General features: G+C 45.9%; 1 protein-coding gene across 1 annotated transcript in view; it reads left to right on the plus strand.

The window, feature by feature from the left end:
- The first annotated feature begins 3,792 nt into the window (after positions 1-3,792).
- The window catches only part of EFNB2 (ephrin B2), a 53,197-nt gene continuing 41,731 nt past the window's right edge, over positions 3,793-15,258 (plus strand). The window contains exon 1 of the mRNA XM_090022444.1: positions 3,793-4,869. Within this exon, the coding sequence (XP_089878570.1) occupies positions 4,727-4,869 (143 nt within the window). The 5' untranslated portion in view covers positions 3,793-4,726. The remainder of the gene's footprint in view (positions 4,870-15,258) is intronic.

The following is a 15,258-nucleotide window of genomic DNA, read 5'->3' on the forward strand; positions in this document are numbered from 1 at the left end:
GCTCTAAACAACCCGTTTAAAACCCATGCGCTTGGCCGGGGCCGATCTGTATTAGGTTTGGTAATAATTGGAACTACTGAGTTGCATCTTCCAAAAGAGGGAGTCCTCTCCTGCAAACGTGGGCTGGATCCTGATCCTCGTGGGAAATGTTGCTGGAGGTTTCTCCCGGGCCGGGAGGAGAGCCTCTCTTTCCTCCGGGCAGCCTCTTGCCTGCTAGGGGCAGCAGCCAAACGAGCGGCTCCCAAGCACGTGTCGGCTCCCGATCATGGACTCGCTCCCGGCCCGGGGGCCGCACAGGCAGCCCCTTCCCCCGGGGCTTCCCGCGGGCGCGGGCGGCTCGGCCCTCACCACCCCCGCCCCGCCGTGCCCGGGCTCTGCACAGCGGGGCAGCGCGGATTTCGATGAGGCGCGAAGCACCCGGCAGCTCCCGTCCCAAACTTCCCGATCTCTGGCTAAACACTTGCATACATGGCCCCTTCGTTAAAGCAGCCATTGCCGGGGGCCAAGCAGTGTGGCTGGAGCGGGGCAGTGCCCCGCAAGCCTTGCATTTCCTTTGGAAGAGCTGCAAGATTATTATGATTCTGATCATAATTGCTGCGATCACGATGTGAGAGAGATTATGATGATCGTGATTTTTATCATCAAGTTGATGATAACTATTATTGTGACCACGATTATGATCATGATCATGCGCACGATTAGTGCTATTACTATTACTATTATTTTGCTTCCACACGGCGGCAAAAGTAAGTGCCCGATCCTGCCAAGCGCCAAGGGCTTTCCAACCCCCTTGATCTCAAGGGGAGCCAATGGTGCCCGGCAAAGACCCAGGGACAGCAAAAGGCAAGGGCTGGATGCCCCAAACCTGGACGCCTACGGGTCCCAGCTGCCTGGTCGCTCTGCGACCCGGGGACCCCTCTCAGGGCGGCGGGGAAATTAAATCACACAGGCAACAACTTGGGCTGGAGCAAATGCACCCAAACAGGATCGGAGACCCGTAACTGAACTAATAAATACTTCTCTAGGAAGACGCACGTGTGGATGATGCCTGAGTCGTTGCTCTTGCAGGTACTTCCAAAAGAAGTTAGGTAGGAAGAGTCCACGGGCATTTCTTGAACAGTTATTAAAATAATGATGATAATAATGACGATGATACTACTATTAATAATAAGACGACACGGACAATTGTGTCTGGCCCTGGCTGGTTTGGGAGATGAGCTGAAACAATTGTATTTCCGTACACAAACGATTCTCCTCTGGGAAGCGGAGAGAGGAGTTGTCACAAGCTGTATTTTTGGCTCCTGGGGGGATACTCTCAGACAATGCAGGGCTCTCCATTTCCTCCGCTTTTCCTTAAAACCAGGATGCGGAGAGCTAAAGGTCAGCCTTCACTCCCAGCTCCCCCCCCCCCCCCCAAACACCGCGCCGTCACCTTTTGCTTCCAAACAAGCCCGAGCAGCAAGGGGACAAACTCGAGAGCGAGATCCACTTGTCCCTCGTTTCACGGCCGGGAGGCAGGTCACAGTTTTCTTCCTCAAACTGTGATCAAAGGCACTCCCCGGAGCCGGCACCGATCGCTGCCCAGCCCGCGATCCTTTTCCTGCCCCAAGGAAGGCGCTGGCTCTATGCATTAGGAAACTTTTTCCGATGGTTGGTGTGAAAAGCAAACTGAGCTGCTCTCTTCCTGGACGGGTCGGTGATCCTCTGGGATTCCCCCCGGAGCAGTGGAAATCCCTGAAATCCCCTTTTTCTTTTGGAAAGAACCCGACTCACTGGCCGGATGCAAAGACGAAAGTGGGAGAGCAGCCGCTTGTTCCCAAAGAAATCCAGTGCAAGTGGCAGTTTGCTCCTGTCCCAGGCTTCAGGACAAAACCAGGGGGGACACAATTATCCTTTATAACTAGTTGTTCAGGTTTGGCCCTTACTCAAGAAGGCACATCGAGCTGGCTTTTTTTTTTTTTAAGGTGTATTGTCTGTCCCCTAAGCGGCAGGGAAAGAAGAGCTCTGGGAACTGGGCAGCTCTGGAGCTCCCTCCCGGCCCTGCTGCTCCGGGGCTCACTAGACTTTCGAGTGTCATTTCTTTCCTGGAGTGTTTTGTTTTTGGTTTCTTGGGTTGTTTGTTTTTTTAGGGCAAAATTAAGTAAGGGCGCATCCTTTGAAGGCTCTTCCTGCCGGGTGCCAACGAGGCAGGGCGCCCTGAGCGCTGCAGCCCCCTTCCAAAATGCACGCTGCAAAAGTATTGCTGTAGTCGGGGGGGAAGGCAAGGGAGCTTGTGGGGAGGGAGTGAAAGTGTCGCAAGATTGGGGAGCGGGGGTTAGGAGTAGTTAAATGGGCAAGCGGCTGGAAAACGGGTCGCTAGTGGGCGCTGTGGCTCTGTGGAAATGCGGCGGCGAGGCCGAGCCCGGCGGCTTCCTGCAGCGGGGCGAGCGCCGGAGCTGGCGGGCTGCCCCGCCGCCTCCGCGGGTCGCCCGGGCCCGAGGCGCAGGCCGGGCTCGGGAGGCGGCATCTGCCCGGCCCGGGGACAAGCACGTCGGGAGCCAGCCCAAGAGAGACGGGAGACTTGGCGGGGCGGGGAGCGGCTGCAAAGTCAGGGGGCCAAGCCCGGTTGTGCCTGATACACACATACACACACACACACACACACACACACATTGAAATGTGGCATCAAGGGACCTCTCCCCCCCCCTCACACACACACACAGACTCTGAATTTGGCATTAAGGGACCCTTCCCCCCAACACACACAGAAATTTGGGGTCAAGGGAGCCCACAGGGGAATCCTGCCCGGGAAGGGTACTGGAAATAGAAACACTTGTGCGGGGGATGGTTGGGGGGCTCCTTTCCCTAGGTTAGTTGCCCCACGAAATGGGCTGGCTTGGCATTTTTCCCCTGGAGGGTACCAACTCCGGCTTGGCCTGGACTAAATGCCCTCTGGAGGTCCCTCCAGCCCTCTTTTCGTAAGAGCCATCACCCCCTGCTCACTCGCCTGTCGGTCAGCCTGCCTCTCTCTTAGTGCCCTAGTTTGGGAGGTAAAGCAAGGCTCCGTCACCGCTGATCAGAAGGAATCACAGAATCACAGACAAGAAGGCTTGGAAGGGAGCCCGGAGGGCACCTGGCCCGCCGCCCTGCTTAGAGCAGGACCATCTCCAACTAGATCACCTCGGCCAAGGCTTTGTCCAGCCGGGTCTTAAGGATGAAGACTGCACCACCTCTCTGGGTAGCCTGTTCCACCGCTTCACCACCGTCTCCTGAAAACGTTCCTCTTAATACCTAACCTCAACTTCCCTCGCTGCAATTGTGGGGGATGACCCTGGGGGTTCCTCTCAGGGGACATGACCCTCGAAGGGGTGATGGGGAGAGTCATTCCTTTCAGGGGACGTGACCCTTAGAGGAGTGATGGGGGGTGAGGGAGGGTGAATCCTTCCTGTCAGGGGATATGACCCTTGGAAGGTAGATGGGTGTGTGTGTGGGAGGGCGGAATAATTCCTTTCAGGGAACATGACCCTTGGAGGGGTGATGGGGGTGGTGAATCTTTTCTCTCGGGGGCCAAGAGGGCAGCATGCCCCCCGCCCCACCTCTTCTCCCACCCCAGCACCCCAAGCTCAGCGGAGTTGTTATTCCAGTTCTGGCGGGGAGGAGGAGGGAGGCGCGGCCGCCCTCCTGCTTTGAACCCAGAGGGACCCGCTGCCCACGTCTAAAACGGCTGCCCCGGGCGGGGCAGAGGATCACCTGTCCCGCGCAGGCCCAGCCCCAGCCCCGGCCGAGCGTGTCGGGGCCCGAGGTGCGTAAGTGACAGGCGCGACGCCCAACCAGCGGCGCCGGTGCCGCCGGTGCCCTATGAGCGCGGGGCGGAGGGGCGGGGGGCTGAGTTTATATTGCTATGACAGCACGCTGCAAGCGGCGACTTTCGTGCACTGGAGATTCGCTGCGGTAGCAGTCGCCGCCGCCGCCGCCGCTCGGAGCCGGGCTGGGAAAGGCTGCGGCTCCGTCCTCGCGGCTCCCTCGGGGCGCCGGCCGCTCTCGCCGCCGGCCCCTGCGCATCTCGCCGGGAAGGAGCCGCTTCGGACGCCCGAGAGGCCACTCCTTGTGCCTGCCGGAGCCCTGCCGGGGGCTGGAGGAGCCGCTTCTCCCAGTGGATTTATAGAGCCGGGCTTCCCTTGTGGGGGGCACTAGAGACAGGAGCAGCCTCCTTTGCAGCGGTGGTGTCCCTGCCTGCCTCTTGATTTCTCCCACCTCCACTTTAATTCCCCCTCCCTTTTCACCTTCCGCCCGCTCTGTTTCTTTCGGCTTGTGCGTGCGCCCGGCGCCCTGGATCCGCCGCGGAGTTTGCAGCCCGAGGGACGCCCGCTCGCGCGGCAGCGGCAGTCGCAGCCGGGAGCCCCCCGCGAGCAGCTCGGAGGACTGAAGCCCCTGCCACCTCCTCCTCCCCGCGTCGCGGCGACTTGGGAGGCAGCCGGATTGCGAGCTGGCGGGAGCCTTGCCTACACGCCGGGGGCACACATGACTCAGTAAATCTGCCTGCGGCTCTCCCCGGCCACCGCCTTCATCTTTGGCGTTTTATCTTGCAAAAAAAAAAAGATACCTGGGCAGGGGGGCGCCGGGTTGGTGCTTCCCCCTCGTGTTGCTGCCTGGGTGGGCAGGGGGGTGTCGGGGTGGGCTGGAGGGGGGGCAGAGACGGGAGCCCGCCCGCCTGGCCGGCCGGAGGAGTTGGCCCCCGAGGGACTTGATGCCGCCGGCGACCATGGCAGCGCGGAGGGGCGACTCCTCCCTGTGGAAGTACTGCTGGGGAGTGGCGATGGTGCTGTGCCGGACGGCCGTGGCCAGGTCCATCGTGTTGGACCCGGTCTATTGGAATTCCACCAACCCCAAGTAAGTTGCCCTCCTCCTCCTGCTCCCCCTCCGTCCCCAGCTCCATGGGCAGCCCCTTGCACTTTGCTTTTTAATTGCACGACGAGCGGCTTGCGGGCCCCTTACTGTGCAGGGCACCCCCACCCCGGTCCCTATCCCGCTGTGCTTTGCCCAGGGGACCGGACTTGATTTCAGGGAGGAGAGGGGGCCTTTGTGCCTGGAAACTTGCCCGAGGGCACTGTACTTGGAGAGAGCAGGCGGGAAAAATCTGCAGAGGAGTGTAAGGAAGGTGGAAATCCTCCCCAGTCCCCCAGAAATAAGGGGGAGTGCTGGTCTTGGGAACTTCGGGCCTGATATTCCCCCAAGGGATGCAGTTGTACAGCTCCTGCCGCCTGCTCTGGGGTCTTGAAGAGCCAGGGGTTGGGCTTTCTAAGGGTCACAGTGATTTATGGATCTGGCTTGGTGCTTAAGGGGCTCTTCTCCCCCCCCCCACCCCTCTGCTACCCCCCAGCTGGGAGGGGGCAGCACTGGGTGCAGAGCCTCTGGGACAGGAGCCCTTTCAGACTGGCAGCAGCACCAGCGGATAAAATCCTGTAGGGCTTGTGGTAGTCCTGAAGCCCCTCACCACTAGTGCAGAAAGGACACTTGCTCCCCTCCAGAAATGTGAAAGGCTTCCCCTTTTCCTCTCCCAGCCTTTGAATGAGGCCCTCTGTTTTAACTTGTCCGTGTGGAGATGCAGGGCCAGGTTTAGCCTATGGAATGAAGTCGCAGTCCTGGCTAAAGTGGTTTGGTAGACTTGGAAGTACTTATGTTAGGGAGTAATGAACTATGTGTTGTCCATTGGGGAACCTTTTAATGTCTCTTCACTATCAAATTGGGGCAGAAAGCACACGTCTCTCCAGACTTGAGTAGGAAGATGCATCCTTAAATGTTCTGCCAAAAGTCTTGCTTGGGCGCATGAGCTAGGGATGTTATTTAGGGACCAAAAGAAGGGCAAGTTTGAATTCTCTTGGTCAAGACAATCTAGCCAATTACGTAGAAATGACCATTTTCTTGTTTTTAAAAAGTGCCCTGTTCCCTCCTATGTTGCTTCTGTCAGAGATGCAAAAAACCTGGAGTTGGCTTGGCTCAACTTCGAAATCCATCAAAACTTCAGTGACAGAGCAAAGGTTTTCTTTTGCCTGGTTGTAATTAGCCACTGCACAGGAAGGAGAGTGTTGTGTTTTAATAAGTAGCTTATAAAGATTTTTTCCCAGAAATTGTAATAAAGGAGGTTATTATTTCAAAAGAAACGAGACGCTTAGGAGATCCCTAATATAATTTTCAATGTACTCGTGCATTAACTGAATTGAGGATTTCTTATGAAACCCAGTAAGTAAAGTTTTAAGTGCCCTTAAATAAACAAGACCTAGCTGGGAAATTGCCTAGACAAGAGGAGCAAAATATTTCCTAAATCAGAAATATTAGCAGTATGTAGAGAATTGGAATAAAATTACGGAAGTTTGGATTAGATGGAGGGACTGAAGAAGTTTATTTAGAAATCGCATCTTAACTTCAGGGCTTAACTACTACTGCTTCCACTGAAGAGAATTTTCCTGACATTTTCTTCAGGAAGAGAGGGGTTTGAGTGGGTTAAGGCTGTACAGGAAAATTAAGACCACCTGATTTGTCATTAAAATGTTGGAACTGATTAGCAGGAAAACAATTGGCTTATTCATTTCACATACTATTTTTTTTTTTCTTGTCTTACATGCCAAGTGATCACACGCAGTCAGAGATGAAAAGGCAGTTCACAGAATCACACTTGGTTTAGTCTAGATTTGTGGACCTGTATTTAAAGGATGTTATAAACTAAATCCTTCTTCCTCTGACCTAGAAAACATTCGACTGTGAATAAAATAAACAGGGCGGTTTAAAAACTCATTTACGATATCAGTTAAATTCTTAAAATCACAGATTGATTGTAAGACTGAGTTGCATTGCATCTGTAGGCCTGCAGTGATTGTGGAGAGATTTAGTACAGCATTAGGGGAACAGAGCACCCACCCTGTAGCCACAGCCAAGTGAACAGTTTATTCCTACAGAGGTCACTCTTTCAATACAGAACACTCTCAGCATGTACTAAACTTGCCTCCATGCCTTTCTTTCAGTCTCGGCTCTCCTTCACCTTTTTTTTTAATACTTACACTAGTAGTTCTCATTAGACGGTTTAATTTCACTCATGCCTAAATAACCAAATTGAACCTGTCTTACAGTACGTAGTTATTTGCTTACCTTGCCTACTTACCTACAAATAGCTTAGAATTGGCAAGAGGGAAAATGCTATTTGATTACAGAAAAGGTTTGCACATTATTAATGGTAGATCTAATACTGTCTAATTACTTTTTCAACTTAAATGCACACTTAAAAATAGGTTCTGCCTGTTGATGTAATTGAGTTTTTTTGAGTGATTCATTGAGGTTTAATCACTGCAGTGAAGAAGTACACTATTAAAATTAGTCTTTTTCAATTGCTGGGGCTAGTGATTTATAGGCTACTTGGAGGCCTGTAGTTTGAGGAAGCTTACAAATGCATTAGTGATATTGCTGTTGGTGTGATTTGCTCCACTTTTCAAGAGCAGGATTTCTTTCTAGTCACAATTGTTTGCCTGGAGGATACTGAATAATTTCTCCGTAGAAAAGGTCGTCCTCTTGGAAGATTCAAGCTGACTATTAGCCTGAGAAAACAGAAAATTTCCTTCAGAAGCTGCTCGGAGGACATGGATACACTGTGATATTAAAGACCGTTTATAACAATTGCCATCTTTGGGGTTAGTTAATTCAGTTATGGAAGTTGAATATTTATTTCTGTCAAAAGTGTCAGCACATAAATCTGCTTAACAGGGTGGTAGTTAAAATGCCCTGAGAATTTATTAGTCAGGTTAATGTAAGGCATGGAATAATAAATTTAGGTAGAGGTGAACACAAACTAAATTTGTTTTGTGCTTAGTTTTGGAGGTCATAATTTTTTGCAGGTGGTTAGGACAGAGCAAGCGGTAGCCATTTGAACATAAGCTCCAGGGCCCTAAGGTTCACTCTTTAGATATTGCTTTCATGCCTTGATTGACTTCCAAGATGGTTATTTCATTTATACATTTTTAATATACATCTCAAATCCAGTCCACGTTTTTTGGTGAAGATGTTCAGTTAGATGATGTGGCAGTGACTGATTTATTTGTTTTTATTTTTTATGATGGATCTCTCATTTGGAACAAGCAGTATCTCAGACACGGTGTCATGGTTTTCAGACTACAAGTAGAAATTATTATGTGAATATAACTCTGGTTACTTAATTGTCATATTTTCAATCAGGGACAGTTTACCCATGGCCACTCTTTCTGTCCAGATAAATAGTGTATTTAGATTGCGCGCTACCTCAGTGTTATCTCACAAGGCACAGCATGGCTTTCAGAATATATATTGTAGAGGGTAGTTCCACTGAGTGCATTTTAGTCAGATGTTACAGAACTTCCCTTATCAAAAACAGTTTCTTATGTCTGCAGCAGCATTTCTTGCATACAGCAGGCCTGCTAAAGCGTTTTTCTTTCTGAACACACTGAAGCTTTTTCTTAAGCAGCTTTCTTTTTTGATATTGCTTGACTTAAACAAATACGGGCTAAATCATCTCTCTGATATACTATTATGTATGGAATATGCTAGCGTCAGCTTCTCAAGAAATACGAAGGTGCCAGAGATTGATAACACAAACTACAATTGATGGCCCTGTTTAAACAGTCTATTCACTAGCATATAAACCAGTCTGCCTCTCATTGTATCTGAAATTCTTATTTTTGTAGGTAAACAAATGCACATTCACTACTGATTGAATAGCCCCTTGAACTATGCTCTGCAGTTTGCGTTTGGGTTAATCTTGTCGGTTTTAATATAGAGAGAAAAAAGGAAAAAGCACCAGGGGTGGAATTGTTAGTGCTTTCACATCCACATTCCTCACATTTTGTCAGGATGATTAAACTGTAGGTAATGGACAGTCGTTGTTTCACAGGACAACTGAGCCAACTTGCAGCACAAAGAGCTTGCTAAAACGATATCTCACAACACGTTTGGTAGCTTCTTTCTAGACAAGAATTTATTTGAGAATCTTGTGTCATGGGACTGCACTTCTTAACCTTAACCATTACAGCTTCAAGCTGAAGAAATGGGAACTGGAGGTTAAAATGCTTTAAACACATGCTTGTAAGTCTTTACCAAAACATAACCATTGATATGTGGCTTGCTGATGAAGAGAATTAGTGCTTCTGTCCGGTTGGCTATTTCTGACACCTACAGCCAAGTGCTAGCTCAGGTGAATTAGTAACAAACCTAAAGCAAGCTTAAAGTTAAATTTTTGTACTCTGATTTTTCTACAAGTCTTTTATTTTTTTTTTTTACACCAGCTCAGTTGGAGTATAATTGCTATATTATTTATAGTAATTACCTTAAAGCCTCTTATCTGTAAACCTTACTAAAGTAAAGAAAGCACTTTGTTTAGTGAAGTAATTGCCCTTAGACAGGAAGTGACTGAAAGTCAAGCTGAAAGCAGTGGTTTTTTGGGGGGTTTTTTCCTCCTTCTCTTCCCCTCCCCCCCTTTAATTGCTCCTCTATTTCCTTATAATGAGTTCATATCACTTTAGTATGATGCTTAGGAGCATCTCATGTTCACAAAATGTTCCTATAATGGGAAATTGGTTGAAATCCCAAGATGCCTATAGTGACATGATGGCAAAAATAGGCTGTTCAGGGACCTGCATAGCAGCCATAATTTTTTTTTTTTTTAAATGGATCTAGTCTTAAAGTACCATGTGACCTGTACTACTCAAAATTGCTTATTGCAGATGAGAAGAAAGTGTTCTTCTAAGAAAAATAGTGATCAAACTGTTATTCATGTGTGTCTAATCTCAGCCTTCCCTGATTGCTGACATAAAGAAACCTGTTTTTCAGGTCATTTATCATACATCTACATAGGTTTTCTTATGAGCTCACCCTTTCTATGGCGTTGAGAAGACATAAATAGGAGTGCTCAACTGTTTAAAATATTTTGATTAAAATATGCAGGTCAATAGAAGTATAAACTTCTAGTCAAGACTTAGTTCTTTGATTTACTTTTTTGCGGGGAGGGTGGAGGGTGCAGTATATGAAAGGCAAGGGAAGGGAGGATGGCAAATGGACAGTGTTAGAACAGCTTGGAAAAACTCCTGGGGCTTCATTGTCTTTCTAAAGCCAGAGAATACAAAGACATACGCAATTCAGCCCTTCTCCCATGATGGAAAATGTAAACCGTTGACACGGCTCCCATGTTTAACTTGTTTAATTCTCATTTTAAATTCAGTACTATACCAGCCGTGTGAACTCTGAAGATTTCTTTAGTAATCCATTTTGTAGTTCCGAATCAAAAACAAAGTGAAAAGGTCTGACACAATTTGCTTTTATTTTTAGGCAAATCAACCCTGGTCATAGTTAATAAGGGGATTACAACCCAGACTAGGTCTTTACAGATGTAATGTAAATCAAGGGCAGAGTATAAAGAAACTGATCCCTTTTGATTGAAGTATGGTAAAAAGGCATAGAGAAACTAGCAGCAGTAATCTGATTGTATGGCAATAAAACCACCATTTTCTGTCTTTCAGATAAAAATAATGTGGTAAATCCATGCAGTTCATAAGATGTAAAGGCAGATAAAGGGTGATGCCATGGCAACATATAGATTAGCTTGATGTTAGAAATGACACGTCTCTGAAAGGGGTGTTAGAAACTAAGGGCCTTGCTCGGGGCTGTAAGGTATTATGTGAGAACTGCACAAAACTTGGAGGCCAGGATTAGAAAGTATGAAAGGCCTACTTGTGGCTTGGGATGGTTAAAGCAGTAAAGAAAAGCTGCTCAGTTCTTGCTCATTGGTAGTGTATAATATGGTAAAGGTAGATTTCATTTACTGCTTTTTATTGAGATTTGGACTGATTAAAACTTCAGATCACTGCAATTGTTAGGATGTGGAAGATTTTCCTTTTTAACTCCTGCCCTAGCAGCAGAAGCCATTCTGTAGGATTAGCTGCACTTTGAGTTTGTTTCCTTAATCTATTTGGGCTTCAGGCAGGGACATGCTGACAAGGAACAGAGAACAGAGGGGATAGGTAGGACTGGTTTATCTGAAAAGAAAACAGAGACCTTTTGATTCCAGCCATCTTTCAGACTGTGGTCTCAATCTCACACTCCATGGGAGAAGCAAAGATAAACATTCTGCATTGTCCTTCTCCCTTAGCCAGATGATTCTTCTACAATTTTTGTTTCCCACTCTCAAAAAAAATATAAAAGAAAAAATCCAGCTTCAATTCAGATTAGCTCCTAAAGCTGCTGATAACCAAGGTGATATGGTAATTAGTCCAGGTGGTATTTATTCCTGAAAGGCGTTTTGAAATCCAGAGTTGAATGAGATAGGACCCTTTTGACTTAAAAGAAGTCTCAGTCACCTTGCATTGGGCCAAGTTTAGCTGTTGGCCAAACCCCTTGCCTGCAAAGGAGTTGGGCCAGATGAGAATCTGATCCTTTGTTTTGTCACTTTAAGTGTGATCTAAACTTTCCTCCTAAACTGATGCTGCTGCATGGATCCTCCATTGCCTCTTCTCCTAATCAGCCTTGTAAATACCTAAGACTTATTTTGGGGTTTTTTTTCCTGCAGTGCTCCTATAATGGTGAAAAAATAAAAAAAGATCTTGGAACAGCTTCTTATGTTGCATGTTGAGCTTCAAAGGACGGGTTCAACTAGGAAATATTTGCTTTATTGCCGCTTCACTATTTTGTTAGGAAGAAGCACCTTGTATTTGTCAGGGAGAGTCTAGACATTGAAAAAACACTGAAGCTTACATTAACTCCGTCTCTATTTGAAGGTGGCCTTTGCTGAATTTGATAAACTGGAACTCAATACTGTTTGCTGGCACTGGCTTGGTTAATTTCAAGGTTTCTGCAAGTTCTCCATGGTATAGGGAGTGTTGAGTAAGATGCTAATTACATGCTCACATTTGCAGTTTTTAGCTTCGCTGACAGAACACTGGAAAGTTGTGGGGTTTTTTGTTTGTTTGTTTTTTTTAATGCACTTTTGATGGAGAACTCAATTCCAAAACCAAAATTAACAAGCTGCTATAGCTGATATCTTTTACAAGACAGAAATGTACAACAAGCACATGTAGGGGCTTGAGCAGACTGGTTTAATATATGGGGTCTGAAGCATTCAGACACTGGCCTCCATTCTAGTTTACCCTTCAGAAATTTGTATCAAAAGACCCATTTGGTTTGCTGAAATTCTGCAAAGCACAGGGGTACCCTCTGCTAATTTACAGGCTGGTCACATCCAAGCACCTTGCATTCTGCATTTGACAATGATTGCTAATGGGCCATTCAACTAAAGTATTTGCTTGTTAACAGGGAACAGAGCATGATAAATGTCCAGCAAGCTTGCGGCCTCCTTCAGCTTTTCAAATGCAGACTGGTGCATATTTATGGCAGGCAAATGACAAAAGAAGAAGCTGAATTACTCTGGCCTTATGCTTTCTGTTAGAACAAGGGTTAAAGTAATTAAAGAAATAATGCAAAAACCGATGTCCTTTGTTTGCTAACCATTATCCAACATTTAGCTTTCGAACTTACCTGTCATGTCACATTTAAGAAATGTACTAGATAAGACTATGTACATTTGGCAAAGCGTAGAAGAGAATAGGTAATCTTTTTATATAATCTTTTTTTATTGCAAGGGATGTCAGGTATGCCTATTTGTGGTGTTCCTGTACAGCACCATCCGCAAGTCCTGCTCTTTGAAATACTTTTCACTTGTATACTTAAAACGCAGAAGATTTTGCAGGTGGCAGTTGTATTCTCTGACTTCAAAGAGAATAGCTGCAAAAACTCCTGAGCAAGAAAACAAGCCTATCACACTCGGTACATTTGTCTAAACCAAAGTATGAAAACAAAATGGCAGTAAGAGCGGGTTAATTGGTTTGTTCTCTTTTGCCGGAGCATGTGCAAGTAAGTGTTTTTTATAAATTGAAACTTTAAGTTTCTGTGTGTGTGTGTGTGTGCGCGCGCGCGCACGCAATGAGTTACCGACGTCACTTTGAATACATGATAGTATATTGCAGTAACACAGCCTTAAGTATAATAAGTCCATCTCTGAAGGTCCTGCTTCAACCCTCACTGAGGTCAATGACAAAGCTTCAGTTAGTCGGGCAGGATATGGCCCCAAATTATTTCCCTATGTTTACCTGTAGGTATATCTAAGGTTGTCATGCTTGATGAGAGCTTTGGGTTAAGATTTTTTAAAAATGAGTACTTTTTTAAATTTTAAATTCTCTGAAGCCATAGTTTGGTTTATAGTTAACCCAGTTCTAATAAGTGGTCAGTTTTCAGCAGTCTAAATATGGATTTAGAAAAGACTATAGGCTCTAACTTTCGAGTATCTTATCTTTGCCACTTTATGCTTACGTTCTTAAGAATGCTGTGCTTGCATTGAAATCGAGGGGGAAAAGACTCTTGGTGACTGTGGTGGGGATTAATTGGGCTGAAGATCTAAAGTTTTTTCTTTCCATAAAGTACCATTTTAAATTTTTCTAGTAATGCTGAGAGCATTCTTGTCATACATGTATTTAATGCAAAAACATCCACAACTTTTTTTTTTTCTTTCCTTGGTAGCTGTATTTTGTGTATAGAACTTTTTTGCTTTTTGTGTGTGGTGGGGAGAAGAGTACAGAAGTAGAGGACCTCTATCTATTTTTGGCAATCCTTACCAACCAACAGCCAGCGTTTGCTTGTGGTATCAACATGATAACTATAATACAGCTGATTTTAAACTTTGATGTAACAGTCTAGGCTTTTTTCTGGTTTAGAACACTACTCTCTAGCTAAGAATGGCTTATAAAAGATTGTGTTTAGTAAGTGAATCATTACTGAAGCATGACATGCATCTGTCTGCATAGATTTTTTTTATTTTTTTTTTTTTAATCTATAGAATTTGTTTAAAAAATGGTTTGTGCTCATCTTAACACTAGTTTGTTTAGTTCTGGACCTGTGTGCATGGTAAAGAACAACCAGTATATCCATATTGCTAAATTAAAACAATGAATTCTGACCTATGGTTTGCAGAAGATTCCTTTTAGCTTACATTTAACTCTATAAATTACTTATTGTTTTATTGTCTCTGTTAAAATAGTGTGTGTGTGTTACTCCGTGATTAGCTACCCTTTCCAAAAAGCCATGGTGATAAGATTAACAACGCATATTATCTGAGTTAAGGGTAGGTGTGTCCTAAGCTAATGAGAAAGTATGTGGATTTTTTTTTTCCTTCCAAGTCTAGGCACAATTGAATGCCATTTTATTTTGGATTTGGGAGCTCAGCCAGATTCCAGTCTGTCAGAGCTGAGAAGACTTAAATCAAGTCCAGGCCTATTTCTACAGCAGACTGGAATTCTGGCTCCTTGCCTGTGGATTCATTCAGTAAGGCCCATCTGGCTTTTGATGTTCTGCAAGTTTGAAGCAGTTTGTTTAAGGAACCTATGTACTGAACACTGGTGAATCCATACGTGGCTGCAGTTTTGACTCTTCAAGTGGTAGGGTGTTTTGCATTTCCATTTTCACTGGTGCCTGCCATCTGCTTACCTACTGCCTGAGCAGCAGTTGCTTTCTATACCTGACTGGATAAAAGTGCAATTTTAGAGTTAGGAACATCTTGACTCCTTTTGGGGCTTTGCAGTCCCATTGCATTCACTGACCACACTTCAATTGCTTTCTTCATGTTTAATTAATTTCAGTTTAGTTCAGGAGCAGTCTAGTTTAATCACTGTGCAACACTTAACCTTTTGGGGGTTTTTTCAAGGTAACTTCAGGCTGTATAGGTTAGCTGAGCAGAGAAAATCATGTTGGCAGGCAAGATTACTAGGCAGCATAATAACTGTTATGAAGGACAAAAGTTTGGTTAGGAATTTCTGTCCCAGTTGAGAAGAGTGTTATTGTTTACCAAAGCACTTAAGCACATGCTGAATCAGAAGGGTAGAATCCTATTTTACTTTACATGCCCAAGTCTTATTTTCTCATCTGTGAAACTGCAAATGTTGCCCATTATACACAGTTCGTCATCCTATTCTGCATGCAGTGTGGATTTGCAAGTGTCCACACAACTATTGAGCATGCACATACATAGGAGGGCTATACGCTGGATTGGCAGTTACAGTGGCTCTGTATGGGCATTTATACATGTGCTCCAGGAGTGAGAGGGAGGAGGAGTACGCTTTAATTATCAGCTCTTAGAAAGTTTATAGGTTTGAAGAGTCAATTATATCAGCATACCCACACTGACAAATGGCAATAGGGGTGCTTTAACTAAAGCTTGTGGAA

This window comes from Crocodylus siamensis, chromosome 1 (assembly GCF_052110815.1).
Source record: "Crocodylus siamensis isolate JL-2025a chromosome 1, ASM5211081v1, whole genome shotgun sequence".
Lineage (NCBI taxonomy): Eukaryota > Metazoa > Chordata > Crocodylia > Crocodylidae > Crocodylus > Crocodylus siamensis.